The following is a 25773-nucleotide window of genomic DNA, read 5'->3' as shown; positions in this document are numbered from 1 at the left end:
ATAAATAAAATATAACAAACCCAAAGGCACTACAAATTCCTAGAATCTTGAGACCTGGAAGGAACCTTGGTGGATACTCCCATATTTCAAAGCAAAGCAAAACAAAAAGCACAAAATCTATGAGACTTAGAGTCTGAGATTTTTAGACTGAAAGGAAAAGCCGCAACAAAGAAGGGGTGTCTGCACCAAGTGGTCCTTGCTAAATCCTATCCCTGCAGTTGCTGCGCCCAAGACACTGTCCGCCCAAGGCCTGAAAGTGTCGCCTGAGATCTCCAGCCCCAGTGCATGGGAAACACAGGCTGGCCCCTTTAAAAACCACTGTACTAAGTATTAAGCAAGAAGAAAGAGACAATACTCATAGAAAATCAGAAGCATAAAAATAAGCCAGTTCTCAATAAGTATTAAATCTCACCATGGCAGTCATGACAAGTATCCTGGCACCGGAAAGAAAGGCCACAAAGGAAACTTCCCTTTTTAAACCTCTGATTCTAGCCCTTCCCACTCCGTCCTAGACTCCACCTCCCACCCAGAGAATAGAAGATAATGGTTAAGTGGAGTGGATGGCTCATCCCAGGGAGAACATTATAGAATTCACATATTAGCATATGAAAAAACTATTCACCAATACCTTGACCCCTATTACAATTTCTTCAGGTTCCTCTGGGCCCATCTGACCGGTACCTTTTGCATTTGGACTCTGGTCATCTAAGATTCAGATTCTAAATATTAAGTTATTTCTTCTAGTTTCATAAACATTTTTTTAAGCTTAAGAAAAAAATATCCTATCCAGCATTTTTAACAGGAAGGTTGGATCCAAATAACCTAGCTCAAATTTTGGAAAGCAGATGTTTGTAAACTAAATTTCAGGAGCTTTTACTTCAGACATTCTTTCTACCCCCATATGATTTCTGGGCAAATTACTTCTCAAAACCTCTGTTTTCTTATCTATGAAACAGGTAATATACCATCCATCACAAAGAGTTGTCATAAAGATGATGGGGACAACATAACCATGCCTAGTGCCTAAGCACATAAGCACCCAATAAATGCTATTTTTTTTAAAGATTTTATTTATTTATTTGAGACAGAGAATGAGAGAGAGAGAGAGCACATGAGAGGGGGGAAGGTCAGAGGGAGAAGCAGACTCCCCGCTGAGCAGGGAGTCCGATGCGGGACTCGATCCCGGGACTCCAGGGATCATGACCTGAGCCGAAGGCAGTCGCTTAACCAACTGAGCCACCCAGGTGCCCGTCAATAAATGCTATTATCATGTTATTCATTCCATGTCTACCCAGTTTATAGATAAAAACAATGAACAAGGCAGAGGGAAGCATACAACTTTGCACCTGACAGCCCACTACTAGAACCCTCCCCTCTACAAACCCCAGTCTGGTGTAGGCGTTCAGCTACAAATTCGCCCACCACCGGTTCCTGCTGGCCTATATCCATCTCATTCATAAGATTATCATTTTCAGGGGCACCTGGGTGGCTCAGTCGTTAAGCATCTGCCTTCGGCTCAGGTGAGGATCCCAGCTCATGATCCCAAGGTCCTGGGATCGATCCCCACATCGGGCTCCCTGCTCCGCGGGAAGCCTGTTTCTCCGTCTCCCACTCCCCCGCTTGTGTTCCTGCTCTCTCTCTCGTCAAATCAATAAATAAAATCTTTCAAATAAAAAAATTAAAAAAAAAAAAAAGATTACCATTTTCAAGGCAGTGAGAATGACCAAAAACGTAAAATACATGGTTTGGCATATTTTTGCCTTAATGAAGCTGTGCTAAGTATCCACAAGCCATACATTAAATAACCTAATGCCTAAATAAGCCAATATTCAACTCCATGAAAAAATAAAAATACACATCAGAAAAAGACTGAGAGGGCGCCTGGGTGGCTCAGTTGTTAAGCGTCTGCCTTTGGCTCAGGTCATGATCCCAGGGTCCTGGGATCGAGTCCCGCATCGGGCTCCCTGCTCACCGGGAAGCCTGTTCTCCCTCCCCACTCCCCCTGCTTGTGTTCCCTCTCTCGCTGTGTCTCCCGCTATCAAATAAATAAATAAAATATTAAAAAAAAAGAAAAAGACCGAGAGATCACATAGCAAAACACGCACTGGGGGGAGGGGGTTCCTATCTCAGAGGGTGATTTTTACTGGAATTTTTCCTCTCTAATATTTTTAGTATTTTCAATAGGAAGCATTTAACACATTTATAAATATCAGTTACATATATTTATAAATTGTGTTTACAATAAATCTTAAGTTTCATGCAAAAAATTTTTTTGAAGAATTTTTTATGAAATGAGGAAATTACAGTTCACGTTATTTAAGTGAAAACACAGAATCCAAAGCTGTACTTACAGTAAAATCCAAATTACATAAATAAGGCATTATGTAAAATGCTAAGAAAAAATATCGCCAAATGCTAACATGGCTACTTTTTAGGTAGTAGGATTGATGTTTATTTCTGTATACTCTTATGTGTTCTGTATTTCCTCCTACAAATGTGCATTACTTTTGGGGCACCTTGGGTGGCTTAGTCAGTTAAGCATCTGACTTTGGCTCCGGTCCTGGGATAGGGCCCAGCATCGTTGGGCTCCCTGCTCAGTGGTGGGGATGGAAGGGGGTGCTTCTCCCTCTCCCACATCCCTAACTCATGCTCTCTAATAAATAAAATCTTGAAAAAAAACAATAACAAATGTGCATTATTTTTCAAAGTAGAAAAAAAGTTAAAATACTACCCAAAAAATCTTCTTATAGACTACATCACCCAATCAATACTTTTTATCATTCAGGAATTTTGTTTTCCCATTAAAATACACAGACCACCACTTAGTTCGAATACTTTCCCTTATACAGACATCTCCAACATCCTGATATTTGCTAGAGTGGCTAAATTTAACCCTTTACAACTAAAATGAGGTTTACAAACAACTACAGGATTGAATTTTTTTTTCATCTAAATTCTAACTGTATTTTGTTTTTCGAAGCCTCCTGGTTTCCACTCTTAACAACCCAGTTTGGGGGGGATTACGGCAAACTCTAAGGGCCAGAGAAGGGCCCTTCTACTTGAGAATACCAAATGGCAAATCTGAAAAGCAGGGCTTAGAAACCAAAAGCAATCAAACGCGATCGCAAGAATTCGTGTTAATTATTTAACTTTTTCTCACCATATACTTCTCTTTCTGCTCTTTGCTCAGCCCAGAATTCCTTTTCTTCCTGAGTTCAGCCACCTTTTCCTTATACCGCAGCTGCCTCTCTGTTGGTGCCTAAAAGGTAAGAAGAGGGACACTGAGAAGCTAGCTAGAAAATGCATGATGTCATTCAGTTTCAAAATGAAAGTAACAACACAAAACAAAACACAACCTGGGCAGGGAAGAAAAACATGCCAGATGTGTGACAGCCACATCCTGAGAGTACTATGGTGAGTTTAAAATTCCAAACTGGGGTCCCAGACCACTAAGTTACTGTCAGTTAATATGGGATCAAACAGAACATAAATTAAGAAGGGATGTCTCCACCAAAGCAACAGGAATAAAATAAAGGTATTTCAATTCAATAAGCATTTCTTGAACGTTTACTGTTTTCCAAGCACTGATACAAGAATGAATAAAACTTTTAAACTGAGTAAGACTAGAACCCCAGGTAGACAATGAAAACAAGAGCAGCTACCTTTTATGGCATGCTTATTACCTGCCAAGCACCGGGAATGGGTATTTTGTTAGCGGACTACCCTACCAGGTAGGTATTATTCACTCCTTGTTATTAACAAGGAAATAAAGTTTAGGGACCTGCCTAAGACCACACAGCTAGCATCACAGAACACAGTATTCAAATCCAGATCTGTTTGGCTCCAAACCCAAACTTTTTCCTCCTCACCAGGCTTCCTCTGCTACCCACCTATAATCTAACCACAAAAACAGACATCCGTATGATGAGCTGCATATATATAATATGTGACAAGAGCTAAACCAGCATTCTGAGAACACTACAGCAGAATACCTAAGGAAGAAATTCCTCAACGGTAGGAGGTCTGGGAAGAATTCCTACAACAGCTGAGAAGTGTTCAAGGCCTTGAAGGATAAACACAATCTCTTGGCACAGAGTTAGCCAGAAAAACAGCAAGAGCAAAGACCAAAGGCATTCATGGAGGAACAAGGAATTGAGCGTCATCAATAAGCAGGAATATTCAGAGAAGCAGAAAGATTAGGGCAAAGCAGCATCTTGGAATCCAAGGCAAGAGAGAAGTAGAAGAAAAATGACACCATCCACAAGTGTCAAATGCTAACAAGCACAAGTCACTGGTGACCCTAGAAACATGCGAGCACAGTGAGGGGGTCTGAAAGTAACAAAGGGTTAAAATGGAGTTGCGACATGAGGACATGGAGCAGCAAGTGTAATCTCTGAAATAATCAGGATTATGTGTGATAACTGTTATTTTCATAAACAACATGATTCCTTCATTTATGAGGCAGAAGTGCTTGTTTCATGAAATTTTACTGTCTGGAAAGCAAATATGCTTCTGAACGTACAAGTGAAGACGAGTTAAGACGCGTTACTTAGAAATACCACGGGGAACAAGAGATATAGAGAGACCTAACGCCCACTCCCGGGCAGAGGAGATCCAAGACTTGGCTCTCAGACTGTGAGCGGCCGGAGCTTGAACAAGGCCCGTACCTGGTGCCTGGTTGCATGCCTGTTGTTGTCATCTTGCCTGTGGGACAGCATCCTCTCTTCTATCTGCTTATCCCGGCTCTGTGCTCTCACCTGCAACCATCAACAACGTCAATAAATCCTCCTGCTTCTAAGACTAAGTTTACTTAAAAGCATAAGAATACAATGGTAATCCCTTGAATTTATGTTGCGCTTTTACTTTCAAAGGATCTTCACGTTTATTATCACAAATCTCTAAAAGAACAGGTAAGGCAGGCTTCACGGTCTGCTTTCTCAGCCATTAACTGAGAATCAAAGAAGCGAAATCATCACAGGTCCGTGGTGGTAAGGCGAAGATTTTAATGAAGTCTGATGACTCTGAGCCTGGACCCTTCGCAATGCACAATGGGTAAGAAACAAGAAACCACGAGGAAGTACAAGAACAGGGTGAAGAGGTGCAAAAGAAAAGCTTGGATAGCTGGGGGTCAAGTCTGCGGGGGAACTGAACTCTGCAGTTATGTAATCTTAAGACAAATCACATCAGCTCTCCAACAGTTTCCGCTTCACCTTCTGGAAGTGAGGGCTCATATCCAACCTCCTGTTCCGCTTCACACCAAAACTCAGCACGGTCCAACAGGGCGACTGATATTTTCCCACAAATCTGCTCCTCCCAACCATTCCTTCTATCAACAGATAGCAACACTTTCTAACCAACTCATCAGGTCAAAAACTTGAAGGTTGTCCTTGCTGCTTCTCTTCCTCACATCACATCCATCAGCAAGTCTATCAGGCTGCTCCCTTCCAAAATATATCCTGAATCCGATCAGTTTACTATCTCTGTGGATACAGCACTAGCCCAGGCCACCAGCCACTGCCTGAGCTTCGGAGCAGCCTTCTAACTAGTCGACCTGCATCAACTCCTGCCCCGACCAGTCCATTCTCCACACACGACAAGCTGTGACTTTTAAAAAGCGTTTATGAAATTATATTACACCTCTGCTACAGCCCTCCAAGTGCTTCCCACCGTCATCACAATAAAGACACACTCCTTGTGCTAAGGCCTACAGGTCATTCAGGATCTGGATCCTCCTTCCTCATTTCCATCATGCTCCAGTCACACTGGCCTACTTTTGGCCCCTCCGACCCAGCAGTTGATCCCCACCTCACAGCCTTTGTGCTTGCTCATCCTTCCATCTACATCTCTTCTCCTAGATCTGGACACAATTGTCTCTTTGCCCTCAGCCATGACTCGGGTCAAATGCCAACTCCTCTGGAAGGTCTTCCTTAACGACCTGAGCAAAAGCAGTGCTGTACCCCTGTCACCCCCAAACAGCCATCACCCCCAAAACAGCCATTCTGTATCTTTAGTTTTTTTTGTTCCTCAGAGCATTTATCACTGCATGAAATTCTGTTCTACTTATTCATCTGTTTGCGTTTTGCCTCCCCCCATGAGAAAGTTAGCTCACTGAATGCAGTCTTTTTATCTCATTCAGAGAACCCTCAGGTACCTGTACAGTATGCAGTCATGACATTCTGTAACCAAATAAAAATAGCAATATCCTTGATTGCAAACGTTTACCAGGAAACTCAAGGGTAATTACGTATATGCAAGTACGTTAAAAATGACAGAGCTTTCAATAAATGCCAGGAATTAGTCTAATTTTTCCATTTGGGATTCTAAATGTAATAAAAACATATATCTTTCAGAAATTCCCCGGATCCTCCAAGTTCCAGTAGTAGAGATGGATTATGTGGAGCCTCATTCCTCTTGTGAAGAAGAAAGCACAAGAGAGGAAAGAAGATTCAGGAAATGCTTTCCTTTTTTTCAGAATTTTCTTCCCCAAACTGAATTCTTTTTCTTTTTTAAAAATAAATTGCTTAACTTGTTCACACTACAAGCCAACAATTTAACAAGCTGTACCTCAGAAAGACTTCAATTGTGAAACCATCCACAGTATCAGATCATGATATTTAAAGACAAGAGGCAAAGGACAACTCTCAAAAAAGAGATCACGGTTCTTTTCAGAGAAAGACAGACCTAGTGCCTTGTCCGTGATCTGATGCAGATGTTGGCCAAGCTCTTCCTGTTTTGATTCGGTCTCAGGCGAATGGCAAGATAATGGGAAGACCTACCACTCGCTCTTACGCGGAAGAGAAGAAATGACCTTCCTTATACAAGAGATTTGGAATGAAGAAAAATAAGAGTGTGTTCAACCTTAAAATTCATGTAAGCATTCAAAGTATAGTACTTTGATGAAAAACTAAACACACAGAGAAACTTCCTATGGTGTGGTCTAGTGAATAAGAGACCAAATTCCTGAATCAGAAAGAACTAATGTTGGCTAGGGATTCTAATTTTTCATAGGATGAAACTGGCTCAGACAGGAATAAATCTGTGACCTTGGCGTTGTCAGAAAATAACAGCCACAAGAATAACAGTTAATACTTTGATCTAATGAGCTTGGATAACCTGTCCAAATAATACCCATGCAACCCATTTAATTAAGAATGTTTCAACTCTTGCTTCCCCATTATTAGTTCCATCCTTGGTAGCAGCAACCCACACAGGAACATATAACATAGGATCTTAGGCTCTCCCAAATCCATTACCCCCAAATCCCAAAGGTTATTTAGGACTACATTTCTCAAGAAATGTAGTTTTAATTCTTAAAACAAGAATTAGCCAAGAGTAGGTGTGATTGACAGTTAACAAAAACGAAAACTATTCCACGGAAACAGAGAAAAAGGAAAATAATTATGAAAAAATTTAAAGAGCAAAATGTCTTCACAGATTCGTAAGAGAACCTAATGCATAAATATTGAGATCACATATTTATGCAAATTATTTCCTAATGGAAACGGTCCCTGGCAGTCGTTGAAGTCAATTTTCAAAGGAAAGTATCAAGGCACTAGAAGATAATATTCCAAATATTCCATACATAATCTCCCTATTAATTTCCTTCAAAGCATTCATTACCTACTAGAATTCTTTTATCTGTTTAACTAAGAAAACAACTGTATTTTTATTACGTTCCCTCCACTAGAATGTAAGAAAAAGGACCTTGCCTATTTTGTTCACACTGGATCCCCAGTGTTTAGCAAAGTGCCTGGCAAACCTTAAGTAAGCACTCACTCGCTAAGTATATGTCAAGTAATGAATACAATTACCTTGCATTCATCAGCTGAGAGGTTATGATAGAGCGGGCATCCTGAGATGGAGAAATGTCTCTCGTGTTTTCCTGTAAGATGTCCTGTTAAAAGAGGGAAAAACTTAATCTCTAGATAAAAGATTTAAGCTCATAAAATGATAGTTTTCTGTATGTCAACCGTGTTATTTTGCTGTATCATTTTTATGCAATATATATCTGATCAGAGATTGAATCCACCAAAGGTAAGTGATGTCAGGGCCATAACTTGTACCCACAATAAATTCTTTTAGTCCATAGAATGGATCTGGCAATCTTTGAACATACTTGTATATGTTCAGTATCAACTGTAGTTCCTTCTGTTCTTCTGATAATGTAGTTCTCAAATTCCAAAAAAATCATAAAAGCCATACATTTATAATAAAGGAACAAACACAAATGAACATTTTCTTCCACTGAAATTTAACTTTCCTATGCGAAATTTTCAAGTTATATGTATATTAAGTGCTCCTTCCTTTCTATTATGCAATGCTACTCAATATGAATTGAGCTTTCTTCAATAATCAAAAAAACTTATGGAAAATAAAGAAAATGGACTCTTCAAATATACAAATAAGCGTATTTTGATAATTTTGAACCAGATTAAATATATTCATTTTTTTGGAGGGGGGCTGATTTTGTTTAAAATTTAGTCTTCTTCTGTAATCAGACTTTTAAATAGGCAGTTAGTATTTTCAACAGCCGAGATATAAAAGCAACTCAAATGTCTATCTATAGACAAATAGATAAAGATGTGTTCTATACATATATATACAATGGAATATCCCTCGGCCATAAAAAAGAATGAGATCTGGGTGCCTGGGTGGCTCAGTTGGTTAAATGACTGCCTTCGGCTCAGGTCATGATCCTGGAGTCCCAGGATCAAGTCCCACATCGGGCTCCCTGCTCGGCAGGGAGTCTGCTTCTCCCTCTGAACCTCTTCCCTCTCATGCTCTCTACCTCTCATTCTCTTTCTCTCAAATAAATGAAATCTTTAAAAAAAAAAAAAGAATGAGATCTTGCCATTTATGATATGGATGGACCTAGAGGGTATTATGCTAAGTGAAATAAGTCAGTCAGAGAAAGACAAATACCATATGATTTCACTCATATGTGGAATGTAAGAAACAAAAGCAAAGGAAAAAAAAAAACAGACTCTTCAATAAAGAGAACTGGCGGCTGCCAAAGGGGGGTAGGGGAGAAAGGGGGGAAATAGGTAAAGGGGATCAAGAGTACACCTCTCTTGATGAGCACTGGGTAATGTATGGAACTGCCGAATCACTGTATTGTACACCTGAAGCTAATCTAAAACTGTAATAAAATAAATAGGAAGTTAGCACAAGGCACTCTTACAGAGGGAACAATGTTAGTAAATAACAATACTGAAAGCTCATTTTATCTAAAGGGGTATCTTTTCACTTTTCTATTTTTCACGTGGTGTTGGGAAACACATAGGGAACTGAATGTTACTTCCTTTTTATACATCTCTTTAACCAAAAGGTTTACAAAACCTTTGGGTAATAGAGACATTGCCATTTAAAAAATCATACATGATTTATGGAGTAAGCTTTAAGGGATGAAATTAATCCAAGTACTGGGTGAAAGAGGAATTAATATATGATATGCAGGCTGCCATTTCTCCCGGACTATATTATTGAAAATATGATTAGGGCGCCTTGGTGGCTCAGACGGTTAAGCGTCTGCCTTTAGCTCAGGTCATGATCCCGGGGTCCTGGGATCGAGTCCCACATCGGGCTCCCTGCTAGGCAGGGAGCCTGCTTCTCCCTCTGCCTCTGCCTCTCTCTCTCTCTCTGACTCTCATGAATTAAAAAAAAAAAAAGTTTAAAATAAAAAAAAAGAAAATATGATTAGAGATCCATTCAATTTATCTTGCACAGAAAAAAATACCTTCAGTGATCAAACACCATGTATATAATGTAAAGCATCAATACTACAGAAAGCCTTCTTAGTATTTCTTAGAAATACTTCTATAAATATTTCTAAGATATTATGCATTTTTAACTTCTGGGTAAAATTATTCAAATCATGCCTTATTCTAGAATATATAAATTAAAACCAATCTAATGTGTCTATATCAAAAGTGTTCGAAAGGATAGCTAGTCTATTGATCTAGCAATTCTACTCCTATAAATTTAGTCCTACAGGTTTTCTAGGAAGATACCAAAATACATATATACAAGGCTATCCACTACAGTGTAATTCAAAATAAATAAAATGAGAAATAATCTAAAGGTCAATCCATACTGTACAGTTTAAAAAATTTATAAACTATCAATATAATGGAATTTTCTATATTCTTTAAACAGATGGAACCCTAAGTAATGTAAAATATCCCAAGATGCCAAACCATTATATTTTCCCTTTTGTGAATAACAAGATAGAAATATATGTATATACACGTGTGTGTGCACGTACATACAAACTTACTAGAATCATTCATAAAAAACTACCAAGACGGCGCCTGCGTGGCTCAGTTGGTTAAGCGACTGCCTTCGGTTCAGGTCATGATCCTGGAGTCCCTGGATCGAGTCCTGCATTGGGCTCCCTGTTTGGCAGGGAGTCTGCTTCTCCCTCTGACCCTCCCCCCCCCTCATGTGCTCTCTCTCATTCTGTCTCAAATAAATAAATAAAATCTTAAAAAAAAAAAAACTACCAAGAATAGTTTTATACCCAGGGATATGAGTGAAGGAAAACTTTTACTTATGCATTTCAAGGCTCTTACAGGGTTTTAAGTTTTCACGAGCACAGAATACTTTTATACCAAAATTATTAAAAAAAAATGACGTTATTTTGCTGAACATATTTTCTGAACCTGATGGCCACGTTGAAAAGTTTACAAATTTGAGAAGTAGACCCAGTAGAGAAAAGTCTGTAATCTCAATCAGCGCCTTCCAACTCTAAACAAAAGTGTAAGCACATTTGCACTGAAGCTCACCTTAAGGAGCATTCATAAGGTTTAAACCATTATAAGAATCTGTCAGTAAGGGGTAATGGTCATAAGAAAACATTGAGATACTCATTTATCTGAGAAGAAATACTTGTCTGGTTTATACTTATTTTAAGTACACAAAACCTAAAAGCACTGAAGTCACAGAAATCCAGCATCTCATCTGCACCCTTTTAGTTTCACAACTGTGCGATTAGGAATCTTGTTTTTCTCATTTCCTTAACAGCTCTGGCCATACAACCAGTATTCTGCATTAGTACACACTCCTCATTAAGCTCCAACTATGCACCTTACGATGAGCCATTTGGAGATAACTGGTCTTTTGTTTTGTTTCTGAAGGAAAAAGGAGGAAATTTTTCGCAGGGAGAAGCTCTCAATAAACGGATCAGTGCATCACATTTAATGTCCTTGCAACCATATGGACAATAGGCCAAGAAAGCAAAAATACTCTCTACTTGAGTGGGCAACTTGGTGATACTCTGAGCACCACTGAAGAACCTAAGAAGCTAGATCACAAGAGAACACAAAACATTTCTTCATGATCCTAATTCCAGAGGGCGAGAACCACAGAACACAGGTGTCATGGAGCCGGCCACACTCACCTAGAGAGTTACAGCCTGGAGTAGGACACTTCATATTGAAATTGTAGCTTTCATGGAAGCGACGGCGCTTGGGGCGATGAGAGAGATCGCTGCCCGAGTCCTTCAGGGACATGTCCTTGGCAATGCTCTCATCATGAGACACATTGGGGCTGGAGATGTCTATGTCAGACTCAGAAGAAGGGGCATTTCCAGTTGGAGTTCGAGGTGGAGACTCATCATGATCAGCTGTATTTTTAGTTTCTAAAGCAAAGGCAATTGGTAGAGCTCATGAATGGGGTTCATTTATTTAGAGTTTTACTATTCAGAAGAGTTTACGGGCTTCCCAGATCCTCTATCATTTAACTAGTGACTTTTAACCACTTATCTGCTATAAAGCTAGAAGAAAAATGAAGAGAAACTAACATTATTCCTTTGTGCAACTTTACATTCTAAGTAAAATTCAGTTTTGGCTTTATCCTAATACATTTCACTTATCTGTGTTTCTCCTAAGCCCCCCATCATGGGTAATCAAAACTGGACGGAAGTAAATTTTTCTTTAAAATGACCATCCATGGGGTGCCTGGTTGGCTCAATTGGTTAAGTGTCTGCCTTTGGCTCAGGTCATGATCCCAGGATCCTGGGATTGAGCCCCACATCGGGCTCCCTGCTCAGTGGGAAGTCTGCTTTTCCCTCTCCCTCCACCCCTCCCCCCACTTGTGTGGTCTCTCTCTCCCCCTCTCAAATAAATAAATAAATTCTTTGAAAATAAAGTAAAATAAAATCACCATCCAATTCTCCTTCCAGGAGACACATAGGATGGAAATGAAAATGGGTGTCCTTCTGGATGACAGACTTGGTGCGAGAGTGTGAATGAACTTGACTCTCAAGCTAGCTTGTTAGTAATCTAACAATTCAGACTGTAAATCATGGGCTGTAAGCTAAATGCCTAAAAGGGCTGAGCAAGGCCAAATCGAGAGCAATTGTTCACCTCAAGAAGACAACTGCTATTTCGTTCCAGTCAATACTGTGAGTGAATGGTCACCTCATGTTCCCAGAGCTTTCCAATTTTTAAAAGAAACTAGTAACCCAGGTTTTTTTGTTTTTTTTATGAAATTCTCTATTTTCAAATGCTGGCAACAAACTTTTAAAAATGTAAACACTGGGGCACCTGGGTGGCTCAGTTGTTAAGTGTCTGCCTTCAGCTTGGGTCATGGTCCCGGGGTTCTGGGATCGAACCCCACATTGGGCTCCCTGCTCAGCGGGAAGCCTGCTTCTCCCTCCCCCACTCCCCCTGCTTGTGTTCCCTCTCTCGCTGTCTGTCTCTCTGTCAAATAAATAAATAAAAATCTTTAAAAAAATAAAATAAAATAAAAAATAAAAATGTAAACCCTGGGGCACCTGAGTGGCACAGTCAGTTAAGCATCCAACTCTTGGGTTTCAGCTCAGGTTGTGATCTCAGGAGTCCTGAGATCGAGCCCCATGAATCTGCTTGTCCCTCTCCCTCCCCCCTGCTCCCCCCCAACTCTCTATGAAATAAGTAAATAAATCTTTAAAAATTTTTAAAATTTTGGGTGCCTGGGTGGCTCAGTTGGTTAAGCGACTGCCTTCGGCTCAGGTTATGATCCTGGAGTCCTGGGATCGAGTCCCACATCGGGCTCCTTGCTCAGCAGGGAGTCTGCTTCTCTCTCTGACCCTCTTCCCTCTCGTGCTCTCTATCTCTCATTCTCTCTCTCTCTCAAATAAATAAATAAATAAAATCTTTAAAAAAATTTTTTTTTTTTTAAAAAGGTAAACACTGTGTAAGCAAACCAACAGGGCATGTTGGCAGGCTAGATGCTCCCAGTCTGCAACCTGTGCTCTAAGGCATCTGATTTGGGCTGGTCAATCACAATCTCAACAGCTCACCACGCCCACTACCAAAGGTCACTCCTCCTTAGAAATTCAGAGGTAAGTGGACTGAAAAGCATAACTATAGGAAAATCTGGTTCAAACCTTCTTCATCTATGGGTAAAAGGGTTCCAGTCCCTTTTGCCTATTATGCGTTCAATCTGATATACTTATTACTCTAGACTTTAAGAGTACTCCAGTACAAAACTGCTCAGCAAGCCATTCAAGAAAGGAATCAGACAAACAGCATTTACCTAGCCGAATTTTGTCAGTATTGGGCATCTATCTGCAGTGGGCCCAAGCCTTCCTTAAGAGGAAATTGACCAGATCCTCCCTGTAATTGACCAAATGATCCCAAAACTCACTCACCTCTATCTGAAAAGTCAACCACTTGCTCGGTTTCTGAGCCAGACGAACGAGTCTGCCGAAGGGGGTATTTTTTTGGAGTCACCGGGGTAGGCTGCTGCTGACTACGGGTCACTCTTCTGGTAGAATAAGCAGGCTCCTCAGTGCCAAAAGATTGCAAATTTCGAACAGGACTGGAATCTGATCCCCAATATTAAAAGATAATAAAATAATTAAAGAGAAAAGAAGGAAATTTGTTTTATTTCTTATCCATATGATTTATTAGCATGTATGCCCTCCTCTTCATACTTCACAAAATCTGACAAATAGTTAAAATATCTATTTTATTAAATAAAATATAAGCTAAAGAGCCTAGATCAGATACAGAGGTGCAATAGAGTATAGAATAGTTTAGCTTCTGGAATCAAGACTGACTCCCATTCCATTCCACTCCACCACACCAACTAGCTATAGCATCCTGGGCAAGTTCATCTCTTCAAGTCTTTTCCTTGATCTATAAAAAAGGTAAAATGCTAGTTGCACATTCCTCAGACATTTGCTGTGAGAAGTAAGTGAAATATTTCATATAAATTTCACTTAAGGGGCGCCTGAGTGGCTCAGCCATTAAGTGTCTGCCTTTGGCTCAGGTCATGATCCCAGGGTCCTGGGATTGAGTCCCACATCGGGCTCCCTGCTCAGCGGGAAGCCTGCTTCTCCCTCTCCCACTCCCCCTGCTTGTGTTCCCTCTCTCGCTGAGTCTCTCTCTGTCAAATAAATAAATTCTTTAAAAATAAAATAAACTTCATTTAACGTGATCCCTGGTACCTAGATCTAGTGCTTTCTAAATATTAGCTGCATCTCCCTTTCTTCCCTTAGTCCAACCCACCATAAAACAGATATTCTACTAAAGGTATAACAATATACAAATATTTCCTTTCTTTAAGGATCTCTGATACTCTGAAGCAAAATCATAATAGATTTATGAAGAGTGAGGCAAGAACACAGCTTTTGGAATTTTTTTAGATAACAAAACCTATTCTGAAGCACCTGGCAGCCTTGTTACATCTCTAATTTGATGACACTTAAAAAAGAACTAGAAAAAGATGCAAAGCTGAAAATAAGCATTTTTTAAACAACAAAAGGTCTTAAGGTGGTATGTAAATCTCACAGGTTCTCCAAAGAAGAAAACTGAAATTCTCAAACTTTTGGGTAAAAAAAAAATTAGCACACAGCTAGGTTATCGGCTTGCATACCTCCAGAAGGCTCAATTCAAAACAGAGTCTACAATTTTGCTTTTGAGAAGGCTACCTTACATAGACTACATTGTGAACAATGCCCCTAGGAATTGTGCAACTCCCCAGTTATGAAGTATAACAACTAGGAAGAGACCCAGGGCGCAGGTATTTCCTAGCTGTTTTGAATACTTACAACTTTCAGGTGTCCAGGGCATGACCAATTACACTTTGTAAGAATATTATGCCCCTTCCTTTGCATATACTGTTCCCTCTGCCTAGAATAACATTATCCCATCTTTCAACTTATAAATTCCTACTAGATCCCTTAAGAATTCCACCTTGGAGACCTGCCCCAAGTTGCCGGCCCCATCTCTGAGCTTCCAAAATATGCTATGCAAACCTCTCAGGGCCCTTACCACAATCCATGACCATGATCGACTGACACATCTTGCACTGAACTGTGAGCACCTTAAGGGCAGGAACTATGATTTTTCTATCATGGCATTCCAGTACACAGCACAGTATCGGAATTACAGCAGTCGTAATCGATATTCCCACTGTGCTAAAAAAATAAACACAAACTGAGACTCAAGAGACAACAGCGTCATTTCAGCTGAAATGTTAAATTCAAAAATAAAATAGGGGTGCCTAGGTGGCTCAGTCGTTAAGCGTCTGTCTTCGGCTCGGGTCATGATCCCAGGGTCCTGGGACTGAACCCCACATTGGGTTCCCTGCTCAGCAGGAAGCCTGCTTCTCCATCTCTCACTGCCCCTGCTTGTGTTCCCTCTCTTGGTGTCTCTAGCTGTCAAAGTAAATAAAATAGAATCTTTAAAAAATAAAATAAAGAAACAGTTGTTGAGAATGTTCCCATTTTCTTGCTTGAAAAACTGTTTTTCTCTCATTTTGCAATGTGCTCATGAAGTAGTAACCAAAATGGCACTATTTAAATGCTCGAAGCATATTACAAATTTTTCCCTCTTAATCTGTTATCACCTATTAGTTATCAGCTTTTTGCATTAACTGCAACCTTCTTTCCTCCCCAGGGAATCCCAGAGCAGAACCAGGAGGGATCAGGGGTACCCTCCAAATCTAAGCCGAGATGGCTAATTGCAGGAGAGAACCTTCAAACTACTTTCCAACACAGAGATTCTCCATTCTTCACTACCAAGCAAAATTCTAGGTATTTACAACTGACAGTTGGGTGCAACTATTTATATTCACTAATTGTGTCTGACTACATAACAGAATTAAGTACAAGTTTTAGAAGTATTGAGAAGTACTGAACCTCCTCCAAAAACAAGGTCAAGAGACTCTTCTAAGTCCCTAAGTCTAAACCATTCTAACAGAAAGTAAAGAGATGGCATTCCCATTTTACTGATGGAAAAAGGTAGTCTAAAAAAAAAGTTAAATGACTTAAGACATCCATGTGTCACACAGCTATTATATCAGACATAGTTCCTTTGGGTCTCCAAATTGGACAACACTCCCAACAGAACCATTAAGGCTCGATATTTCTGCAGTCATTCACTCTGCATTTTACCAGATTCTGTCACCTACACCAAGCCAAGGGACCAGTTTCCATATTAACACAACATGACCAGTGGGTAGGCAGTGAGGCATGATCAGGAAGAATGAATTCTTATACCTTGGGAACTCTGGCTCAGCCGGGCTGAAGAGCGAGTAACTCGGGCAGATCGCCGGGATGTACCATCACTCTCTGAACTGTCTGTGTGCTCGAGATCTGTAGAAAAATCGGAATCTTCGGTTCCATCTGAACTACTGCCTGCATTCCTCTGTAACACCATAGATCCAGACATTAGCACAGAAGCATTTACTCTGTGGGTTTGTGTTAACACTGGAAATAAAGTGAACCATGATCCTGAAAACACTAAGGAAGGATTCCACCACCAAATTCCCTTTACTTAAGGCATTTAAACAGAACAACCTACAAATAATGCACCTTTATAAATGAATGAAAGAATTAATTCTTACTTCATTAACACTACTTCTGAAACAAACCCATTTATCGGTCAGTACTACAAACTGGAAATAAAAGTACCCAATTCAAAATTGTCTGGCCAACAATGCTATGCACTTGAAGTCCATGGTGGTGACAAAAATATCAGTGCTAGTCTCCTTTTAACTTTAGAGTAGCTTTTGTTCAAAGTCTCCACGAAAGGCCATCACGTTTTTTTAAACCATATACTAATCCAAAATATCATGATCCACAACTCTGATCCCAAGAGAACGTAAAGAGACTAAAATTCTTCTTTCTTATGTTATCTACCTATGAAGTTTCTCCACATGAATACCAAAAGTGCTTAAAAAAAAAGGTAGCTTGCACATGAAGACTTGTAGATATTCAAGAATAGAGATTTTATCATCTCTTCAATAATTATTTGTCAATTATTATCTTCCTGAAGCATGATTAGTCATACAGATAACTTTTAACAGCTGAATATTAACACTACACCCTTTACTAAGACAGAAAGGGGAAGAGTATTTGCTTAGAAAACCATACAAAACTTCAAGCTACAAGCCCCCTGGTTTTTTTTCAAGACCCTTAGGGCCAGTTGTGTTTGAAATTCATAACTTTTTGGCTTTTTGGAAAGGGAATACTTTGCATATATCCCACAAGCAACACCCCATCATCAAACACGTTAACATTTCTACAGCAGAATATATAAACAATCACACCCAACGAGACACACAAAAACTGTAAGTAGCCTCAGCATAGTTTAAGACAGGTTTTGCCAACCAAATGTTACTAAAAAGATATTTTCAAAAGCTCTTTGTATTTGGGAATTGCAGAAAGGGGCCTGTGGACCTATTCCAAGGCACCAATACTATTCCAGCATGTGGTGAGCCTCAACATAATACCACCTAAGAGTGTAGGCCATTTTTAGGAGAAAATAAAAGGTACAGATGTTTGAAAACCTCCACGAAAAGAAAGATTTCTGCAGAAATGAGCAAGAATACCATGCAGCTTTCCAAATATTTCAAGAGTAATCTGCCCAGAAATGAGCAGAGGCTCCAGAAAATCCATGGGATGAAGGGGGAGTCTTAAAGGTCATCTAGTCCAATTACCCAGATACTTGAATCCCCTGACCATCCCCTCCTGGTTTGACCCTGAAATTCAGCTCTTCTCTCTGGCTTTCACCATCCACTTCCCATCTTACTCCACAGGCGACTTAACTGCTCCCTCACTTCCCTCCCACAATACTTGTTATATACCCCCAAGTAGAGAATTTACTAGCTCCTTCTACAGTTATTTATATGTTTTCCCCATCAGACTGTGATCTTCTTAAGCCACGGATCATGTCTAATTAATTCGTGAATCCCCAGCAACTAGCACAGTAGCAAGTAGTCAATAAACATGTGTTGAATTGAATTAGATTTGTTCTGTAGTCCTGGCTCCGCTATTGCCTAATGGGAGTGGCTTGGGGCATTCCATTAGGTCTCTGTTCAGCTGCAAAGAAAAGGGATGGGGGTGTCCCTCGGTGACCTTATAAATCCCATCTAACTTTGGAAAGTTTTTGCCTTTACGAACTGCATTTTCTGGCCGCTGTCCAATTGGGCAAATAAGGAAAAATTACGGCTTAGATGCAACAGGCCTGAGTGGGATCCCTAGGGAGTGGGCGCTGGTTCCTTACCACCCAGTCCTCTGCTTTGTTGTGCCCCCCGCCTGGAAAGGAAGGACGCTCCAAAACCCCGCCTATGCACCTATCAGCATCACCGGCCGGAAGGGCGGGGATTTGTGCCACCCAATGGCGCTACTGCTACACCGCGCCCCCACGGGACAGACTGCCAAGCCTAGCCAATCAAGAGAGGAGGGATCGTTCTCCACAGCCAGTCGGAGAGCGGTAGGGCCGGGCCCCGACACAGCCCCCGCACGCGGGGAGGTGACCGTTGGACCCAAATGGGCGGTGCCACCAGCCAATCAATATGCTTCTAGGCGCTTCAGCGACCAATTAACGAGAAGAACGCCTCCGAGCCAGGCAAGCAGAGGGCGGGAATAGTTGCAAGCATAGGCCGAGGCCAGGATCGGGCCCACATTTTTCTGTTGGGTATGGACAGAAGAGAGGGTTGCTGAGCTAGGTTCGGGGGAGCGGGAAGTTGGAACCCAACCACTGTGAGGCGTGGCCAACTGCGTCACGTTGCTCAATCGACTGTCCTTAGACACCCGCCATCCCTTCTGTCCCGTTCCTCTCACCTTCCTTCGCGGCATTGCCGGCGGCTGCAGCCCGACAGTTCCGATTCGGGCAGCGGCGGCAGCAGCAGTAGGAACGGTGGCTCCGGCGGGCTCCGTGGCGGCCTCTGTAGCAGTCCCAATCCTGCGGACGATCCCAAGTGCCTCCTGCTTCACAGCGTCTAGACCCTTCTGCGCAGGCGCCGCGGGCTGAGGCGCTCTTTCCTTCACTTCCGGCTGGGGCTCGCGTCACCTGACGTTGAGGGCCCGAGAGGGTGCTGGGAGGTTCGCTCCTCCGGGGGAGGCTAGTGAGCGCCATTTTGGAATTGGGCAGAAAGTAGCACCGTAGTAGAAATCCGGGCCAGCCATTTTTAGTTAGGGGATTGGCACCTTTTGTGGACGTGGGCAGCCATTCTTGTTTGGGGCTGAAACCTGACAGTTGAAGTTCGCGGTTCTCATCTTTACCTTGGGCAAAATTTCCCTTCCCGGTCGTTTTAATTTCTGAAGTCGAGGAAGGAAACCCCCAGAATCCATCAGGTGGCTGAGGTTTAACCCCTTCGTTGCCTAATTGGCTAAAGGACATTTCTGTTTATTATATAAACTCAAAGTTGGGAAGGGATATTTTGCACAAGAACTTGTATCTTAAAAGCCATCCTGCATCACAAAGTGGTGGGAATGGGGGCTTATAAAAGGAACTAAAGGGTAGCGTCCATCATCAGTTAAGTTTGTTTCTGGTAGAGGAGACATTGTCCTTGCTTTTAGCGAACAGCAAGTAAGTTAGTTGCTCACGTCGCGGAAAGAGGTAAAACCATTCTCCAGAAGCTGTAGCTCCAAAGAATTCCCAGGTTCACTTAATGGTGAGCGCCCACCTCCTTCCCCCGTTCTGTATGGGTTTGAGAGCCCTGAGTGGCCCCGCGGGGGTGGGGGCGGGTGCCGGTGCGGTACCAGTGTCGGAGAAGCAGTGAACCCCATTTAGCCCAAGTGACCTCTGTAAATCTAAATGCTTAACCAGGAGTTGGGCGGGGGCGGGGGGGGGAAGAAGAGGAAGGAATATTTTTAGTGAAGCTGGAGCTTAAAAAAGGCATGAATATTTAAATGATAATAATTATAGGGTCAGTTGTGAGAGGAAGGAAAAGTTGGTCAAGAATATCTAGCTAGAAGATCCATTTAAAAAAGTTGGGAAATGGAGAGCAGGCGTTGAGGATTTAACCTCGCTGGAGGAAATGCTTTGAGAGAACCAAAGGTTGGCGGAAAGCGACTAGGTGGAATCCAGGCATACTCAGTCATTAAGTTGGAATCTTGGACCCCAGTTTCACCTGAGTTTTCCCCCACGAGCAGAGCTAAAGAACAAAGCAGCAGAAGGTACACATCTGATTGATGAGAAAAACAGAGGACTCTGAAGAGTTAAAGTTCCGGACCTTTAGCCAGCACTGTCATCGGGGATATTCTGGGCTGGTGGTATAACACAGGCAGCTTTCAGTATTTAGTATTTAACTTTTAGTGTTCAGTATAAATACCTCTGAATAACCTACCTAAGACTGAACTGCACATAAGAACTTGTTGGAAAAGGGCTCACGTTTCTTCCTCTTGTATCTCATCATTTAATTTCCCATTATTACTGTTATTTTGCGTTTACTGGTGTGTGCCTGAGGTCAGTCGTGGATGCTCTGGCTCCCAGACTAGGGTAAGGAGCTCTCGTGTTAAAAGCATAACTCAGTTTTGTGTATCGTCCTTAATTGTGTGCCCAGACTGTGCTCTGCCCACACTAAATGCTTGCTAGTCAATCAGGACATGTTTACTGTTCCACAATCTCTGAATGGATGGCACTCAAAGATGGTGAAATATCCCTCCCTGGAAATTAGTATTTTAGAATAAGATCTTATCCTGACTTAACCATTCATTATACAAATACCAGCATTACAAATGTTCAACATTAATTGTTTACACTAGATTCTCAAACACTGCAGCTGACACTGAAGAATTTACAGTTTCATTTAGACATGGTTCTTGTCCTTGGAAGGTGTGCACCTTGGAAGAAAGATAGAAAAAACTAACATCAATAGGATAGAAAGATGATCAAAAGGAAAATGTGTATTTAAGATGAAAGTGGAACAGCTAGGTATATTTAGAATGGGGAAGCGGGAACCCTAAAAGCTTTCTTTTTCTTCCTTTCTTTTTCTGGATCAAATATAATCTTTACTTTGAGGGTCATTTTCATCATGGCAAAATTAGCTCTTGAAGCAGAAACTGATGTTGGTTTCAAAGTTTCTTGACTAGTTGCCCCTGGCCCATCTTCATATGCCAGACTTCACACAGGCAGCCCACCTGCACTGTTTCTCCTGACTTTACACTTTCACATGGGCTTTTTCTCCTGCCTGGATGCATCTACCAACTTTCTTGAACATTTACTTTCTTCAGAAAGTCTTTCCTGATTAGGGCGCCTGGGTGGCTCAGACGGTTAAGTGTAGGTCATGTAGGTCATGATCTCATGGATCTGGGATAGAACCTATCACCTCAAACTCGGAGCTCAGCAGGGGGTCTGCTTGAAGAGTCTCTCCTTCTGCCCCTCCCCCCACACACGCTCTCTTGAGCTCTTTCCATCTGTCTAAAATGGATAGGTAAATCTTTAAAAAAAGAAGAAAATCTTTCCTGATTTATTCATTCTAAGGTAGTAGGGCATAGTGATATATTATTTTACATTTACTGCTATATTTATACTTTTCCTTATACAGTTTGGTCGATGTTTTGTTCCCCTTTCTCCTTTCCAAACAGATAATAGGAACTCATATTTATTTTATTCATAGCTCTACTAGTACCCAGTCCAGGGCTCCGACGTCAGATGGGGAATTGACTTTCAGCTCTGCCACTTTCTTTCTTTTTTTTTTTTTAAGATTTTATTTATTTATTTGACAGAGAGAGAGAGAGTACAAGCAGGGAGGAGCGGCCGAGGTGGAGGGAGAAGCAGGCTCCTGGCTGAGAAAGGAGCCCGATGTGGGGCTCGATCCCAGGACCCCAGGATCATGACCTGAGCCGAAGGCAGATGCTTAACCAACTGAGCCACCCAGGTGCCCCTCAGCTCTGCCACTCGTCTGCATGGCTCTCAGACAGGTTTTTGAATTTGTGCCTCAGTTTTCCTCTCTGTGAAATGGAAACACTAATAGCTGCCCCACAAAGTTGTAAAGATTCAAGGAGATGACTGTCATAAAGCACTTAGCACAGTTCCTGCCAGAGTATATACTCTGTAAATGGCTGTTGTTACTGATATTTATAATTCCAGTCACCCTAGTCATGGCTAATATCCTACTGTTAGTCAATATATCTTTACATGGTCTAGTGATTGTTTGCTTTTGTCTGTTCACCCTCACTTCAGCTCAAGAAACGCAGAGTAATTACCCGGGAATTCTAGCCCAGGTTTTGAGTCACACCCAATATGGGCAAGACACCATGTCTCCCCAAGCCAGTAATCTCATGGTCCCCAAATACTGTAGAGTATTAATGGGAAAATAGAAGGACAAGCAAGGGTCAGAAGTGGTACAGAGGAGGAAGTAGAGTGTTTTGTCTGGAGGATAAAGGAAAGGATTTCTAGAATAGGTGAAAAAAGAATGGGGTTTCTTAGGACAGATGAGTTTGCCAGTGGGCAAGGAGAAGAGGGGCTTTCCATGCAAAGGGAGCAGCGTGCACAAAAGCGCAGAGGGACGGAGCAGCATCGTGCATGGAGGTGACTAACAGCAGGGTGGAGTTGGGGGGGTGGCTGCCAAAAGAAGAGGCAGGAATGGTTTGGGTGACGCCCTGCTGAGGAGCCCGGACAGGAGGTGATGAGACATCTCTGAAGGACTTTAAGCAGAGTAGTCCCACGATCACACTTGCACTTTAGATATCTCTTTCTGGCAGCCGTGAGGGGGACTAATCAGAGTGGCAGGGAGACGAGTGCGAATCCTGCTGTAACAATAACCTTACCCAGAGTCGAAGAGGAACTGAACAGGGCAGGGGGTGTGGGGCTGATCTTTTCTGTATGTTCTTGTGCCTTTTCTTTCTTGTATCTGTATCTTATCTCTTCAGTCACACTTGTAAGCTCCCTAAAAGATCCCTGAGTTTCCTTTAAAATCCTCCCCTGCCAGTAAAATGATAGGTACTGTATTTCAAATGCAAAGTGGAGTTGTTTGTCCTTTGCTTCAGAGGTCTGGGAGCTCCTAGAGGTTGGGAGCCTTGCCTGGGCGGCTTCTCCCTGGCTTCCTGACATCTCCAAGGGTCAGTAAATTCAGCGGCTACTGCCAAGTGTTGGCTCAGTTAGGAAAGACTTGCACAGAACCAGCCACCCTCTCTCCTCTAAGCCTGTTTTTGACCAGGGATGTGCACAGGAGAGGATAGAGACAGTAGTTTCTTCTGTGTGCAGACAACTGTCCTGGAAGGTGGAGAAGCCTGCCTTGACCTTCAGAGTGGCTAGCGTAGCCGGGCCAATCTCCTGACTTCTGAGTATAAGTGTTGGCCTAATCTCTGTCCCTTCGGGAGAACCTCAGAGGTTACCGATGCAACTGTAATTCATATTAAAAGCCTTTCATTCACAGCTGCCTTCAACATGGAGTCAGCACAGTCACTACTGGTCACTTTCTCACTCTTCTTGGAGGGTGGCCTGCAACTTCTCTTCCCTTCTTGGCCACTTGTGAATTTGGTTCCTGTATCACCCTTATCTACCATCCACCCCCCAACCCCACCCTGGGGGAAGGTATTGGACAGATCCCAGCAGGCTCAGGCACCACTCCTGCCTCTGCAGCTGGGGTTATAAATAACCACCAAAACTAAACAGTCAAACAAACACATTTTGGAAATTGCTAAAAAAAAAAAAAAAAAAAAAAAAAATCACCCTAATCCTGATGCAATAGCAGTTCTCCCACTCCTGCCCTTCATCTCCTCCCTTCCTCCAATTATCTACCTCCCTTCCCTGATCTAAGCTCCCCAGGGAAGTCAGTCTGTGCACGAAGCCTGCGTGTGATGAAGACATCCTTTTCCATATTTGACAGGGCCAAAGCCCTCCAGGGCTGTAGTTATAGTTACACAGTGTTGTTATGGCAGCAGAGGCCTGAGGGCAACATATGTTCCTGGGTAGTAATTGGGTTTGCTTTAACAGACTGTCTCTCCCTGGGTTCTCCAAGCCCAAATTCACTTATCGAGAAGACCGGGGAATTGCCATTATGGATGGGCCTTCAATTTTTTTTTTTTTTTTAAGTAAGCTCTAAGCCCGATGTGGGGCTTGAACTCATGACCCCGAGGTCAAGAGCTACTTGCTGTACTGACTGAGCCAGCCAGGCGCCCCACCTTCCTTTTTATATTCGGGCAAAACCAAATTCTTCTTCGTTCCGCAGGATGGAATGTGCCCAGTGATCCCGGGTTGAGACTTTTTGGACTGCAGGCATTTTCATTTATTCATTCAACAAATATTTACTGAGCATCTGATAAGTGCTAGGATTGAGCTGGGGGCTGAGTGCAACCATGGATAAGCAGACGTGGGTCTTCCCCTCCTGGAGCAGAGGATGTAGGACAAGTGTGTATAGAGGGGGCTGGGAGAGTATGATTTTCACCTGTCCCAACCCCTCCACCTTTTCAAACATTAACACAGAATAACACTAAATAAGGTGTTTGGGTGTTTTTTTTTTTTTAAGATTTTATTTATTTATTTTTGAGAGAGGGAGGGAGAGAGCACAAGCAGGGCAGGAGGGGCAGAGGGAGAGGGAGAAGCAGACTGGCTGCTGAGCCGGGAGCTCGACATGGGGCTCGATCCCAGGACCCTGGGATCATGACCTGAGCTGAAGACTGAGGCCCAACCAACTGAGCCCCCCAGGCGCCCCAACACTAAATAAGTTGTGAGAAAATAAGACATCCTTAATCTCACTGCTGCCACAAAGCTACTTTTCTTTTTTGCAGAGTACCTTCCAATTTTTCACCACATGAGCACATTTTATTATTGTGTATATTTTTGCATAGATGCACCCATTGTTTACATGAAATTTCATATTTTTACATATTCTCAACATGCGCCATGTTTCTCTATGGGCTTCAGAATTGTAATTATAATCATTGTGTGACGTTGCATTGTGGTACTGTTTCATAATGTGCTCATTCCCCTATGTGGGATTATTGAGGCAAGCGTCTGCATGCCTCTGTCGGTCTCTTCTGTGTTTACGTCTGCCCCTTATATATTACTTTTTTTCTTTCCCCAAAGACTTACCCAAATGTAAAGTGTCACCATCATCATGTGAGGGTGCCAATTTTAAGACATTATTCCCAGAAGTGAGTGTTACCACTTAATAAAATCCTGCAATTTGGGGCGCCTGGCTGGCTCAGTCTGTAGAGCATGCGACTCTTGATCTTGCAGTTGTGAGTTTGAGCCCCACCTTGTGTGTAGAGATTACTTAAAAATAAAAATCTTAAAAAAAAAAAAGATCTTGCAATTTTAGTCAAAATGAAAACTGTGCCTCCAATGTGCTTTGGATTTGATTTCTGGTAAGGATTTACTTCAGTCTGCCGTATGTTTCTTTGCTAGTTCTCTTTCCTCTTCCATGAAATCCTCATTACCCATTTCTCTACTGGGGTCTTGATTTTCTTTTTAAGTCTGAACGAGGGTCAGATAGATAGATGGATAGATAGATAGTCAGATGCTTCGTGTGAGCCACATTCGGTTATGGAGTCAGTGTTATTTAAGAAGGCAGAACATTTGCTTCGTAATTCTTGCCCTAGTATTTTCT

The 25773-nt window shown here is 42.0% G+C and overlaps 1 protein-coding gene across 3 annotated transcripts in view; it reads right to left on the bottom strand.

The window, feature by feature from the left end:
- Nucleotides 1-19352, bottom strand: part of KAT7 (lysine acetyltransferase 7) — a 32078-nt gene extending 12726 nt beyond the window's left edge. The window contains exons 1-7 of one of the 3 annotated variants that reach the window (XM_088028318.1): nt 19058-19352; nt 16490-16585; nt 13634-13810; nt 11399-11638; nt 7812-7894; nt 4668-4757; nt 3161-3259 (exon numbers count right to left, since the gene is read on the bottom strand). In XM_088028318.1, coding sequence (XP_087884444.1) covers nt 3161-3259; nt 4668-4757; nt 7812-7894; nt 11399-11638; nt 13634-13810; nt 16490-16585; nt 19058-19352 — 1080 coding nt within the window. Of the gene's footprint in view, nt 1-3160; nt 3260-4667; nt 4758-7811; nt 7895-11398; nt 11639-13633; nt 13811-16489; nt 16638-19057 lie in introns of all 3 variants that reach the window. The other 2 variants (XM_028093709.2, XM_028093710.2) reach the window with 2 other exon arrangements.
- Nucleotides 19353-25773: the final 6421 nt, after the last annotated feature.

The sequence above is a fragment of the Eumetopias jubatus genome, unplaced genomic scaffold (genome assembly GCF_037043125.1).
Source record: "Eumetopias jubatus isolate StellerSeaLion01/CBP00866 unplaced genomic scaffold, mEumJub1_p1.0 scaffold_10, whole genome shotgun sequence".
NCBI lineage: Eukaryota > Metazoa > Chordata > Mammalia > Carnivora > Otariidae > Eumetopias > Eumetopias jubatus.
This window is presented reverse-complemented; position numbering and strand designations above follow the sequence as displayed.